General features: G+C 38.5%; 3 protein-coding genes across 7 annotated transcripts; 2 read left to right on the forward strand and 1 right to left on the reverse strand.

Moving 5' to 3' along the window:
* Positions 1–4,230: 4,230 nt before the first annotated feature.
* On the forward strand, positions 4,231–7,431 carry LOC130995292 (protein phosphatase 1 regulatory inhibitor subunit PPP1R7 homolog). 2 transcript variants are annotated; one of them, XM_057920528.1, is made up of 6 exons: positions 4,231–4,636; positions 5,786–6,016; positions 6,363–6,509; positions 6,628–6,770; positions 6,862–6,976; positions 7,095–7,431. In XM_057920528.1, the coding sequence occupies exons 1-6, from the start codon at positions 4,358–4,360 to the stop codon at positions 7,173–7,175; spliced, it is 996 nt and encodes a 331-aa protein (XP_057776511.1). In that variant the 5' UTR covers positions 4,231–4,357; the 3' UTR covers positions 7,176–7,431. The 2 variants fall into 2 exon arrangements, with proteins under 2 accessions (XP_057776511.1, XP_057776510.1); XM_057920527.1 differs by having other exon boundaries at positions 4,284–4,636; positions 6,862–7,431.
* A 637-nt stretch (positions 7,432–8,068) lies between these two features.
* LOC130995294 (probable anion transporter 5) lies at positions 8,069–10,752 on the forward strand. Of its 4 annotated transcripts, none has more exons than XM_057920531.1 (3): positions 8,081–8,254; positions 8,556–8,807; positions 9,087–10,752. In XM_057920531.1, exon 3 carries the CDS (start codon positions 9,193–9,195, stop codon positions 10,525–10,527), a length of 1,335 nt encoding a protein of 444 aa, XP_057776514.1. In that variant the 5' UTR covers positions 8,081–8,254; positions 8,556–8,807; positions 9,087–9,192; the 3' UTR covers positions 10,528–10,752. The 4 variants fall into 4 exon arrangements, with proteins under 4 accessions (XP_057776513.1, XP_057776514.1, XP_057776515.1 ...); XM_057920532.1 differs by having other exon boundaries at positions 8,560–8,807; XM_057920533.1 differs by having other exon boundaries at positions 8,693–8,807.
* A 119-nt stretch (positions 10,753–10,871) lies between these two features.
* Positions 10,872–14,321, reverse strand: LOC130995293 (uncharacterized). Its single transcript, XM_057920529.1, has 8 exons — positions 12,948–14,321; positions 12,681–12,865; positions 12,311–12,595; positions 12,169–12,227; positions 12,055–12,091; positions 11,898–11,969; positions 11,498–11,822; positions 10,872–11,424 (listed from the first exon to the last, which is right to left on the reverse strand). The coding sequence occupies exons 1-8, from the start codon at positions 13,248–13,250 to the stop codon at positions 11,014–11,016; spliced, it is 1,677 nt and encodes a 558-aa protein (XP_057776512.1). The 5' UTR covers positions 13,251–14,321; the 3' UTR covers positions 10,872–11,013.
* Positions 14,322–14,589: the final 268 nt, after the last annotated feature.

Consider the following 14,589-nt stretch of genomic DNA (forward strand, 5'->3'; position numbering starts at 1 on the left):
AAGCAAATTCTCGGGATGAGAATTTACAGAGACAAGCAAAAAGGTGTTTTGCAGTTGTCTCAGGCCAACTACGTCAATCGAATCTTGCAAAGATTCAACATGAGCAGTGCTAAGCCGGTTAGCTCAGCATTAGCTAACCATTTCCGCCTATCCAAAGAGCACTCTCCAAAGACTAAGGAGGAAAGAGACTTCATGGCTAAAATTCCTTACGCCTCAGCCATTGGAAGTCTGATGTATGCCATGGTCTGTACTAGACCAGATATCGCTCATGCAGTGGGAGTTGTGAGCAGATTTATGGCAAATCCAGGAAAGCAGCATTGGGAAGCAGTAAAGTGGATATTGAGATATCTACGTGGATCTACTGATAGATGCTTATGCTTTCGACGACGTGATGTAGCACTACAAGGTTTTGTAGATGCAGATTTTGCCGGTGAGGTAGATCGCAGGAGAAGCACTACCGATTATGTCTTTACTGTTGGCACGACTGCTGTTAGTTGGATCTCGCAGATACAAAAGATTGTTGCTTTATCCACTACAGAAGCAGAGTACGTGGCAATCACCGAGGCTAGCAAAGAAATGATCTGGTTACAAGGGTTGTTGGCAGAATTGGGTTTTGATCAGACGAAGAATGTCTTGCACAGCGATAGTCAGAGTGCGATACATCTGGCAAAGAATTTAGCATTTCATTCTAGAACGAAACATATTGGACTTCGTTATCATTTCATCAGATCTCTGTTGGAGGATGAGGTGTTAATACTTGAAAAGATCCAAGGAGCTCAAAATCCAGCCGACATGCTTACAAAGGCAGTAACCATTGATAAATTGAAGTTGTGCTCAGCTTCAATTGGTTTGCTAGAATGACAAAGACAGAAAGGCTGCTGCGTTGATCGAGGTGTGAAGACAGATTGAAATCAGTCTTCAAGTGGGAGATTGTTAGTCAAAAGTGGCAGCTTTCTTTTATGGCTGCCACCAACCACCTCTCACCAACCACATCTCACCTACCACCTCCAATTCCTTCACTATAAATAATCCCCTCCGCAGCACTTGCTAAATACAACACCAAAACAACAATCTAACTTTCAGCTAGAGAGAGATAGAGAAAGAGAGAGAGAGAGAAAATTCTTGTGAGAGAAAACTTCAGTGTGGAAGTTATACACGAGTGATAAAAGTGAGTTGAGAGATAGCCTCTGCGTAGGCATATACAAAATACAGTGTGGTATTTTTGTTGTACTCCTCCTTTTGAGATTCTCTAATATATTGGTGTGGGTCCGTGGACGTAGGCAGTTTGGCCGAACCACGTTAAAAATATCGGTGTCATTTTTTATTCTCGTTTCATATCGGTCGATATCCACAATATTGAGTCACACTTGATCCCGGGCGGAATTAGTTGCGTCTAATTTCCTAACAGAAATTTGGTGATCAGAAATCGTAAGTAAAGCACTATGATATCAAGAGTAGCAGATATTGTTTAAAAGGCTAGTTTTGAATATTAGTTCCAAATTGTCGGTAGATGATCTGAGCTTATGTTTCAGGTATTTCTGTCATGCAGCTGATTCTATCTTCATACTCTTAAAAAATTTAGCTAAGTACATACATATCAACATGTGAGCTATCATAGCATGCATTGAACTGAAACTACGAGTTGATGTGAAAAAGTAGATATGACAATCTCATCCACTTCCATTCCACGCAGTGCATCCTTGAAGGTTTATGCTCACGAGGATGTATCCGTGGGGTCATGGATGATGGGTCTTCGCGCAACCTATATAGATGACAGCCGCATGTGCTGTAGTTACTCAAGCCAAGGTAGGTATGCATTGATAACATAATACATGACTATGCTCACTCTTATTGATTTGTTTCAAATGGTAACTCTACAGACAAGATCTGCTCGTTGGCTTGAAGTTACAGTGAGACGAGCCCTTTGCAGCAGCGCATGGGTGTTGGGATACATTTTGTGCAGAGAAACAGAGGAACTCATGGATCTTTAGTTAGTACCATTCTTATTTTTTGTTAGCTGCCGCAGCTGCCAAGAAGCATGTTCAGTATATCTGCATAGAAAGATATATCTGAATTAGGTGGATTGCTCTGGGAAAATTACTCATCACCCAGAAGCATGTTCAGTATAGAACTATAGATACATACAATACAATACATACATATTCTTGTTATTGTCACAAAAGAGGCTGGCACACACAGTTTTCCAAAAGATATATATATATATATATATTCATTTTGTTTCTTAATTATGAGTGTTTTTCTTGTATGAAAGTTGAAACATAAATAAGTCAAATGATGGAGTTGATTGACGAAATTGGATGCGTAGTATTAAGTAGTTTATTTGACTTGTGGTTATTATGAGCGGTTTCTTGGATGAAGGCTGCAAATATTATAGAAAGTTTAAAAATAAATAAGGGAAATGATGGAGTTGATTGGCGAAATCGGATGCATGACATGAGTTGGGGTACATAATTCCTGTGGAGTTACAAAAATGAATCATTAATATCTTTATATAATATTAATACATCATACCAAAAATGAATTATATTTTTATTAATATTGTAAACAAATCCAATGGTTAAATATTTTATGTCTCCAACTTTCCATGTTTTTCAGATGATATCCCCAACTTTTGTTTTACAATTCAAAAATCCTCCAACTTATAACTTTTTTTAAAAAATTGTGTTGCTACACGAAATTCGGCAACGAAAAAAGAGTACCTTATTTGATTTTTAAGTGTAACGACGTCGTTTTATTGGATGAAGTTGTAAAAAATCCACCCAAAATTCTTAAGAATCCGACGAGATGACTCATCATTTTGTCGTCAAATTTTGTATAGCGCGTCATTTTTTTGCAAAATGCTGAAAGTTTGAATTTTTTGAATAAAAAGCAAAAATTGAGGACGTCATTCTTAAAAACTTTGAAAGTTGGAGTTTTTTTTACCATGATTAACTCTATATAATAGTACATGGCTTACTTTTAAGTTGCAATGCGACACTAAATTCAGAAAGTTTCTCAAGAAAAGGCCTCGAGTCTTAATATGGCGATGATGAACTATACCACAAGACTCCTTTGCTTCCTTGTATTTATTTGGCATGTTCAAAAAGGTACTATACACAATCATGGTATATATATATATTAATTTTCAAATATGAGATTATGTTCTTACATAATTAATTACACAGGTTGCAGTCAGTCAGAGGATTGCCCTACGTCGGCGTTATTTATGATTCAAACAGCGACGGGGAGAGAAATCGGGTTGAAGAAGGAATGGAACGTCACCATCAGACACATTTGCGTTACATGCTTACTCTCCGAAGTGAATGTCACGTGTCCGAATCTTGAGAAGTCCCTGGCTAAGGTCAACGCAGCCGTCATCTCCAAAACCGCAAACGGCAATTGTCAACTCGTTGGCGGCAAACAGTTTGATACCTACGCCAATTTCGATTTTACGTATGTTTGGGACCGTATCGATTTTCAACCGCTTGAATTCTTCACAAACTGTTATTAGTGATTTTTTCGATTACACATATCACATATGTTTGGTGTCAAAGTAAAATAAAAATGTGGCTTTAATAATTGGTCGTTGCACAGAAAAAAAAAAAAAAAAAAAAAGAGAGAGAGAGAGAGTCAAATTTTGGAATAAATGGTGCTATTATTGAACTGCTTATTGGGTACTATTAGAAAGTCAAATCATCATGAGCATTTTTAATTTATAGATTGGAAATTTGGAGAAAGAACTAATTAGATTGAGATTGAGAAATTTGAAGTTGGATTTTTGGTCGGAATGACACTTGATATGTTTTATTCTCGATTTTTTATAGTTTTTAATTATTTTTTTTTTCTTATGTTTTAGTATAAGTATTTAGGTAATTAATTAGGGTTTACTGATCCAATTAGAATTTATATCTATTTTTTATTTTTTTAACTTAATAATTTATTATTAAAAATTAAATAATTCAAAGTTAAGGTATATATTTTTTTAAAATTTTCAATTTTTTTGTTATAATTATTTATTATAATATTATATATATATATATATATATATTTTATATTTTTTATAAAATAATAAAATCCATAAGAGACAAATGATCTCATTCAAAAATTCATGACTAGTGAAAAGATGAGATTACTCCATATATTGTTTCTATTAGTTGATAACTCCAAAAAATTAAATAAATTTTGATGATCATAATTTTTTTTTTTGAAAGAGCATTGATATCTGCAGATAATTTTTAAAATTTATTTTAATATATCCTTAAATAAATAAAAAATACTAAAAGATAAATTAAAGAATAATAAAGAAGGGAAGCAAGACGCAGATTTCCGCCAAGATCAATCGTCGTCTCCCGAAAAAATGGACTCGTCGGCGCAACCAGAAAACCACGATCCGCCGTCTGAGAGCGACGGCGCACCGACGCTCCTGGATCTGAGCAGCTGCCAGCTGCGCGATCTCAGCTCCGTCGACCTGCCGTCCACTATCGTCGAAGTAGACCTCACGGCGAACCGGCTGACGGCGTTAGACCCCCGTCTCTCGCAGCTCTCCAATCTCAAGAAGCTCTCTCTGCGCCAAAACCTCCTTAACGACGACGCCGTCCTCCCCTTATCGTCCTGGCACTCCATCTCCGCTCTCCAAGTACTCCTTTTTTTTCCCCTTCTTTATTTCTGTTGATTTAATTTCTGTTTTATGTTAACTTGATTTCCCCCTTTCTGGTTGTTCGTATGAGATTGTTTATTGCTTTAATTCGATTCCGAAATACTCTAGCAAAATCCTAACTGTGTCCAGTGTCATATTTTGATTGAGAAAATCAGGGTTTTGTTTTCAATTAACAAGATTGAGTTACATTTCCTGTTATGGTCTTGTATATTACTGCAATTCTCCAACCACAGCGGATGTAACGAAAATCATTAGTTCCTATGTTGCATTATGATAGTTTCTGTACGATGTTATGCCATTGAGTTTGCATTATGATAGCTCTAATGGACCTCATTGAGTTTGCAGTTTGCTTATGACGTTCACGAACCGGTCTTTGCCATCGTGGAGCATGAATTAATATCAACTTCAACTACATTGACATAGTTGTGCTTTTCTGACTTTCTGTATCTAATATTTTGAGGTGTTTATTCATGTATGTATTGATTTAATGAGATGGCACTATTTTTGCAATTCAACTTATATGGTACAGATTTAGTTTGAGAGTGGAGTGGAGTTGTATGCCATGATATGATGGCTTATAATATGTGAGCGACAACTTTGATAAAAAAAATGCAGTTTTGTTATCAAGGGGGAAAAGATGTACTATGAGAGCTCTTTGTGACATTGAAAATTCAAAGAAAGATTATTAGTTGTTTTTATCTCGACTCATGATTAGCATAAACGGCTTTTCTATTTCCATTCAGAACAATAATTTCTTCACTTTAGGCATGTGCTGTTTACATATTTACAGAGAACGTGTTCTTTCTCTTTTTAGGAGCATGTGTTTCTACTAATGCATGCATTGGATTGGGATGGATGTGCAAATAAGATTAAACTATGGATTGATTTATTTTATATTTCAGGGTAGTCTTCTTGCATTAAAGATGCTGATTCAAATCACGTATGATGAATTACGTAACATTTAGAGATAACAGAAGTGCTTATTTACCTTTTTGACTAAATGACATTTTAGTTGAGGCAACCTGGAATTTGTTTGTTTATAAAACCCAAATGCTACATTCTTCATTAAAAAAACTACACACAAACCGGTCTGTGAATGGGTATATTGATGTCATTGTTATTCTGCAGGAGCTGGTGCTGAGGGATAATCAAATGAAGAAAATTCCAGATGTCACCATATTCAAAATGCTTCTGGTCTTTGATGTTTCATTTAATGAAATTACTTCGCTCAGTGGATTATCCAAGGTCTCAAACACACTCAAAGAACTATATGTGTCCAAAAATGAAGTGACAAAGATAGAGGAGATTGAGCACTTCCATGAGCTCCAAATTCTTGAGCTCGGGTCCAACAGACTACGGGTTAGGTCCATTTCTTTCAGGATATGTTCTATAGCTCTTTCTTCATGTTTAGAAAAGTCTGCATTGTCTGCTCATGGATCAAACAAGTGTTGCCCCATGAGTTGGAAGTATACTAATTTGGATCCTTATGTGAGAAGGTCTGATAAATTGGAATCATGAAATTTGAAACACGCGGCAACCTGATGCATCCAGATGTTGATTTTACTGTCCAACCATTAGCATTTGGCAAACCCTTTGTTCCTGATTTGGTTAGATTGGAAAAGAATGAAATATTTGCTTCGCCTGAATTATTGATGGACAGTAGGTAGTTGATTTGTTTGGCTATTGAACTGAGTCTGGTTATCAGGTAATGGAGAACCTTCAAAATTTGTCATCCTTGCTAGAGCTATGGCTCGGGCGCAATCGTATTCGTGTCATTGACCTTTGTGGACTAAAATGCATTAAGAAGATCAGCCTTCAAAGCAATCGCTTAACATCTATGGCAGGGCTTGAGGTAGCTTCATGCACTTAATAATGCTACATTTACAGAAATTCCTTAAATTCAACTTCTTTTGAGAAGAGTTCTGCGTAGCAGCAGATTAATTCACATCTTATTTTGCCATGATGTGCAGGACTGCGTTGCACTGGAAGAGTTGTACTTGAGCCATAACGGTATTGCGAAAATGGAAGGCTTATCAACTCTAGTCAACCTCCGGGTCTTGGATGTGGCATCAAATAAGCTCACAGAAATAAATGACATTGCCAACTTGACAAAGTGTGAAAATAAATCCAAAATAGCCATGCATTATTTTTCATTTTCTTAGGCACCACACCAGTTTGTTACCTTTCTGATGTTTGGTTACCAGGTTGGAGGATCTGTGGCTTAATGACAACCAAATAACATCGCTGGATAGCCTAGCTGAAGGTGTTGCCGGTTTCAGGGAGAATCTCACAACCATCTACCTTGAGCGCAATCCTTGTGTACGTGCTTATATATCTTTACTCTCCTTATTCAATTCAATACGCTGCATCTTTGTTACCAGACAAGCTATTGTTCTTGTTTTTGCTAGTGATAGTGTAATAATGATTGGCATTGCAGGCAAGTTCTCCCAACTACATGTCTAGGATGAGAGAAATATTCCCCAAAATTGAGCAAGTTGACTCTGAAATGTTTGCATAGTTTTGGCTCTGCTTCTGCCGTTTTTGTTTTGGTTCGAGGACAGGCTAGTTTTGGCAGGTGTTGATGAATTTTGGCTCATTTAATTTGGATTCTTATTCTCCAAATATAATTTAAGAGTGAAACAGTAGATTGTGTGCAGTTTTGTTATTGTTTCTGCTTGTAAAACGGCTACTTACACATAAAGATTGAAGAGTTGTAATGTTGAAGAACTGCACCATTTGACGAGGGAGCGAAAATCCAACCATTTTAACTGCAATGAATTTTGCATGTGCGCGTGTTGATCTAACGACATTGTTGTTAATGTTTGAGGTTAAAGGTCTCAGTGGTCGAAGGTTATAAGCCTTGAGTCCACGATCAGATGCTCTCTAAACTTATTTTATTCTTTCAGTAATAAATTTTGCATGCAACGAAATGTTTGAGAAACAAAGGGAGTAAAGATATAATATCTTTAAAAGTCATCTACTTCGAGTTACGTTTTTTCCAAAAGAAAATGTCATTATCTAAAGAAAAAAAGACATACTCACACTCTAACTCTCTAGGTAACACGAACCTCCGACCTATTTGTTGTTTACTTTGAGTTATAACTTGAGTAAATGCGAATTTTTTGATTTTCTATTTTCTCCGTCCATTATTTTTTTAATATAATTTCACTATCTCACATCCACTCACCAATTATAACTAATTTTTCTTAAAATTTATATCCACTTTCCGAGAAAGATATTTCATGGACGAACGGAGTATTATTAATTCTCATGGCTTAGAGTGAGATGGGCCAGTAATCCAACTATAAAGGAATGGATTCTATTGGGTTTGGGCCAATTAAGATAAAGGCCCAGTGAATTAAGGTAGTGAGGCCCGTAAATGAGCAGTTACAGAAGTGAGCGAAAATGCTAAATATTTAATTCAACGCTGTTGCACAGTCGCTTCTGCAACTGCTTTGAAAATTAATCTTCACTTTCTTCCCAAATCTCACTCCTTCACTGAATCACTGCTGCTGCTCTCTCTCTCCCCTTCTCTTTTCCCCAAAAACAGCGTTGCTTAGTCAATGCGCTTTACCTAATCTGCCTTTATTAACAGAGGTAACTTCACTTTCATTCTTTATCGCTTTTTCTTGTAATTCAATTTTTGTCAGCAGTTATGTTTATCTTTGCTATGTCTATGATTGTTTGGCGTTTGTGTGCATATCTCATAATTAATTCGCCAATTTCTGAGTGAATTTCTTTGTTGTGTGCGAATGCGGTCAACAATGAAATTGTTGGAGGAAGAAGGCTATCCTTCCCATAAATAAGCTAACTTAGATTGTTCTTTTCTGCTTTGTGCTTAGCTCGTGTTTCTTTTTCGATGTGGATGTCGTTTCTGATGTGCTTTGTTTGATTTTAGACAGTGAAATGTGTTCTGCTGAAGGTGATGAAAAATAGAATACTGAATGTTTGTCTGCTATAAGTCAATTGCGCCACAAAATCTCCGGTGATTGCTCTTATGGTATCTAATCAACATCTAGGCTCCAATTGTCTTAGGGTTATGCCTTAAATCAAGTAGGTCAAGTGTGCATTGAAGAGATCAGTCTGGGAAAAGTCCATCTTGGACTGCCTTGTTTGTTTCTCCTCAAAAGACGAAACATAGGAGAAAAAGGTACAAGAGATGCATCTTACTATCCTTCAGCATTTCTTTGAAGGTGTCAAAATGGATTTTAGGCATGTAATCTTGTTGGTGATATCAATAAATTAGCTCAAACACTTAGCTTGTTTGGCTACTTGGTGGGCTGGAGAACATTTCATGTTGGATTCCAAGCGGAATCTCACTTTCATTACACTATTTTTCCTATTGTACTTGTCTTCTCTTTAGTTACTCTTTTTGGTATGTCATCGTAGCTGTCAGTTTCTAAATTCAGTTTGATTTCTTCTTTTGTAGGATGGTTTTCTCCTGTGTGATTCATAGACCTGTTGGAATTGATTTTTGATGAAACATTTGTAAAGAAAAAAGTAGGGGATTTCGCCATTCATGAAACCAAAAGAGGATGAAGAGTAAATACATCCCAAAACGTTATGTGATTGTTATCTTGACCTTCATCTGCACTTCTGTGTGCTACATAGAACGAGTCGGCTTCTCTATTGCATATACTGCAGCTGCTGATGCTGCAGGAATAGATCAATCAAGCAAGGGCATGATACTCTCAACATTTTATTATGGTTATGCCTGTTCACAAATTCCTGGTGGTTGGGTGGCTCAAAAAATTGGAGGAAGGCGCGTTCTTCTATTTTCATTTCTTTTGTGGTCCATGACTTGTGCTTTTGTACCACTGGACCCAAATCGAGTTGTAATCTTGGTTGTAGCCCGGTTGCTTGTTGGGGTGGCCCAGGGCTTCATCTTCCCCTCCATTCACACTGTACTAGCACAATGGGTGCCCCCACATGAAAGGTCTAGATCTGTATCTCTCACAACTTCAGGAATGTATTTTGGTGCAGCTGCAGGAATGCTTATCCTACCTAGCCTTGTAAGATTGAAAGGTCCGCAGTCAGTATTTCTTGTTGAAGCGGCTTTAGGCATCATGTGGTCTCTACTTTGGTTGAAGTACGCCAGTGATCCACCTCGCTCTGATCATCCAAAGGCTACAGCTGCTGGTTTTGGTGAGTCGTCGTCCTTGCTTCCGATCAAAGGAATTCAAAAGGCGAAGGTAGAAAATGGAGTACATTCCATGAGAACACCAAAAATCCCATGGAAGAGAATAATTTTCAGCTTGCCAGTCTGGGCAATAGTGGCAAATAATTTTACTTTCCACTATGCTCTTTATGTACTCATGAATTGGCTTCCTACTTACTTTGAGTTAGGCCTCAATCGTAGTCTTCAAGAAATGGGCTCCTCTAAGATGATCCCTTATCTAAACATGTTTCTGTTCTCAAATATCGGCGGGATTATCGCGGATCACTTGATTACCAGGAGAATTATGTCTGTGACTAAAACAAGAAAGCTTTTAAACACACTGGGATTCATGGTGGCTTCCTGCGCGTTGATGTCTCTTCCCTTGTTTAGAACGCCTAATGGGGTTGTGTTCTGTTCTTCGGTGGCTCTTGGTTTCTTGGCACTTGGAAGAGCTGGATTCGCTGTTAACCATATGGACGTTGCTCCAAGATACGCAGGAATCGTAATGGGGGTCTCTAATACAGCTGGTACCTTAGCCGGCATAGTTGGGGTCGATCTTACAGGTCGACTTCTGGAAGCTGCCAAGGCCGCGCAGTTGGACCTGACGAGTCCAGAGAGCTGGAGAGCAGTTTTCCTTATCCCGGGTTTCCTCTGTATCTTCAGCTCAATAGTGTTCCTTGTATTATCAACTGGGGAGAGAATTTTTGACTGAGCCTATTTAGTATGAGCAGTCATTAAAGAAGGTATAGTTTTTTAGTGGAAATCATTGGTTGGCTGGATGCTAGTTATTTAGAACAACTGGCACTGGCAGAGTTGATATATCCTTATAGCTGCTGCATGACTTTGTAACATTGAATATACACATCATGGATTTGAATTTGCCCCATCCATCATTCAGACATGGCATATCATATTTATTTCTCTTTTTTGTACCTTAGTTTTCTCCCTTTTTTTGTCCTTATCATTAATGGGAAATTCATTTGGATACATACATGCCTATGATTAAATCTGGAGTTAAGAAACACTTGCAGTTTGGTGTATCTAAGACAGTGGAAGTGTCATTGTGGGATACAGAGTTTTTGTACTAATTCAAAATCCAGCATAGTTAACGACTACAAGTTTCTCATCTTAACAAGAAAAAGAAGAGATTAACTGCAAATCAAGAACAAGTTTATCTTAAAGAAGAAGAAAGTGAGCACTATTTGTGCTTATCTCCATCTTTGGCATACACAAAACCTCTTGGGTTATCCCCTTTGCTGCCTCTGGCGTGGCTGTGGTGGCGGCGGCGGCGGTGGCGGTGGCGCCTCTCTCTTGCATATATCACCCAAAACACTAGCGAGAGCATCGCTGCAGTGGCCACCATCACCAGCCCAACATACACCCGTTGGCTGTATTTTTCGAGCCCGGGACAGTAGCCGGTCTCGACATCCATGAACGTCTGCCTCGCATAACTGCAATCTTCGAGTTGGATGAGGAAGGGACTGTACTGGTACAAGCCGTTGCACACATCCACGGTTGCAGAAAATTGAGAGTAGAGATTCGGGCTCAGACGCCCCGTCGTTAAACAGATGCCACTGGGCGATGCACGACACACGTAGCCACTCCACGCCTTCATTAGAGGAGCTGATGAGTTAGTCATACTAAGCTTATCTTGGGGAGGAGAGGAGTTGGGTGTCTCGTACCTGAGTGGCGTTGTGGAGGTCGACTTCAGCGGGGGAGCAAGGGCGGTCGGAGAGGTCGGGACGGAAGGGATTGCAGAGGGTTGGGAGAAGAGGGCCGGACTGGTTGAAGTAGAGTTGCACGAAGTTGGAGGCGAAGTTGATGTTAGAGACATTGGTAATGACAGTGTTGATCAAGTCCACTAACTGAGACGTTACTTGCTTGCTCTTGGCTAAGGTTTGTTGGGCAGTGGCGCTGTCGACGCAGGGCAGGACGTCGTCTAGAGCCGTGTGAGCAGTCGGATTTTGGATCCACTGCATCATCGCTCTGCAACTGTCTCCTGTTGCACTGATCATCACCAACATTAACATGTTTGAATTCATACAAAGATTTAACCAAAGTGTAGTTGTGTTTTGTGCATACTTGTGGAGAAGTAGGAAAATGCCGCAGAGAATGAAAGTTGCTGTCACAAGAATCCACCCTGCTGTCACCACTCTGCAACAACAACAACAAATTCAAGAATTGCATTTTCACTATTCAATTCAAGAAATGCAACAACAACAACACACACTACACTTACATGTATACAGGAACTGTCATGCCGAGCGTTGAAAACACTGAAACAAGACATTTGCAGCAGAGTTAGAACACACAGAGCTAGGCAATTTATCCATCAAAATGAATGTGATCATACCAAATCCGAGGAGGATTAGAAGCAGCATGGAAGCTGTGAGTAGGATAAGAGCCAGTCTCCTGCAACCATGGTGTGTGTGTGTGTCAATGTCTATTAGTAGTTAATTTCTTGATGGAGAGGTGAGCAAGGAAGAAACACCTACACTGAATCCATTAGTTTCTTCACGTCTCGTGAATTTTCTTCCGTTTTAGTGGCTAGCGTTGTAGCTGAAGCCTCGAGCATGCCCTGAAGTTGATCGATGTCTGTTTGGACAGTAGGCGGCAGAGAAACTTGAACAACGGTGGTTTGCTTGGCTGCAACAAGATGTTGGGACACATTCCTTAGAGTATCAGATGTTTCATCTGCCTCACTCACCACATAATTCAAAGTGTCAATGATGCTGCTGTACATCTTCTCCTGCCCCGTGTACAACACAACGCATCCGATTCTGAAAATGCACATCACAGACTACAGTTCCAGTATTAACCATGAATATGAACATCAAGAGAGAAAGAGAGAGAGAGGGGGAGTACACTGCAGCAATGGAAAGCAGTAGGATGAAGATGAGAGAGAGAACATAAGCAATTGGAGAATAAGCAAAGGGCTCCTTTCGACGGCGGATACAGTAGCAGAGACAGATGAGAGATAAGCATATCCCAAAGGTAACAAACCAGATTGCAGCAATAGCAAAAAAGGGGGCAGCAGTGTAACTCACAGACTGCAAATCAAGAACATGGTTTCAACATGAATGATACACAATATATGAAACAAATTAGGGAGTTTGATTAAAGAGTACTGACAGCCCAGTAATGGCGATTAGTGAGGTTCCAGCCAGCAGTGTACATTTGAAAGTGATCAAGAGGGTCTTTTCTGTAAGTTCTCCTTGGAGCTAACACAAGTGTTGGGTCCAAATCTTGTCCATCCAAGTTGTTGGGTGCGAGCGACGTCTCCGGAGATGGCTGGAACGCGTCGTAGAAAGCCGGAGAGGAGGGAACCCCCTCCTCTCCGGCTCCGACTGATGAAGAAAATGGCAGCAGAGAAGTGGTGGTGACAGTCACAAGGGAGAAATACAGTAATAATGGCTTCATCAAGAATGGTGACATTGTTATACTACTATATTTGAACTAGGGTCTGTTTTCTCTACATATTCTTGAATCTTGATGAAGAAAAGAAATGGGAATTATGGAGGTTGCAACAAAAGTGATGACTATATTTTCTTCACTTATTCTGACAGACAGCTCTAAAGCCAGCAGCAGGTTTCACACATAAGAGTCATGGCATGTGTAGATGCCAATGCAATACACAAAATTATAGAAATACTAGTATCTTTTATGAATGGAGTTCAAATCACAGATTAGCCAACTCTAGCTTCACCAGTTTTGTAAATGCTGAGTTTTGTCAAGAAATGCAATGCTAAACAACAGTAAACTGACATCATTTGACTAACTAGTTTTTCATCCAATGCTAAATGCTTCTTTCACTACAACACATAGTCCCACAATTAGGGTAAAAGTTGCAGTCTACACACCCATCGAAGCGGTCTGTCTATGTGTGTCTGCCTTAGCTTTTCTATAAGACAAAGTTAATGATCGGCTACAGCTATAATTCCATGATTTTAGTTTCACTTTTTTGACTTTTACAACCCCTTTTCTTTCTCTTCTTTTTGAAATTTGGGTTCACCAACATTGTAGCGCCATAATTTCCTTTCCTCCTCCATATGTAGAGGGGAGTATTTATTTTTCATAATTGATACTAGTATTTTTATCCTCATTATTAAATTATTTAAATCTTACATTTTTAATGAGAAATGAATTTAAACAAAATTAGCTTAAATGATAGATGGGAAACGCCCCTTTAATGTTTTTTCTTTATCAATCAACAGGTGATTGGAAGCTTTTGGTTCAGCCATTCTAAGCAACGCCGGATTTTTTTTTTTTTGGATGCTGTAATCGTGCAAAAGAAACCAGCCATTGATCAAGTCCATGAGAATATAGTTTTAGAAAATCATTTTATAACGTTAAGGGGAAAATGGCTTTAGAAGTAGAATGAACAATTTATATATAAAGGAAAGTGTAAATTTTACGCTCAGAACTTAAAATACCATTTACAACGTAAACACAAAAAACTTGTGTACAATCGGGTGTACCATATAATACCCGTACAATTGGGTGTTATTTATACAGTTCGGATCAGGATATGAATTCAGATCAAAATACGAATTAGGGTTTAATTGAGAGTGCAATCCGATTGTACGATATTACTCAATTGTACCCAAGATCACCTCAAAAAAGAAATAAACCAATTAAAATCTCATGTGATGAAAGTGCCTCCAGAATGTGTGCGAAAACCACCAATTTAAAGGCTTGACTAACTATTGTTAAAACAATTTAACTGAATTGATCGTTTTGACAAATTTTGCAATAAAATTTTCTTTCAACCTTT

Source organism: Salvia miltiorrhiza, chromosome 7 (genome assembly GCF_028751815.1).
Source record: "Salvia miltiorrhiza cultivar Shanhuang (shh) chromosome 7, IMPLAD_Smil_shh, whole genome shotgun sequence".
NCBI lineage: Eukaryota > Viridiplantae > Streptophyta > Magnoliopsida > Lamiales > Lamiaceae > Salvia > Salvia miltiorrhiza.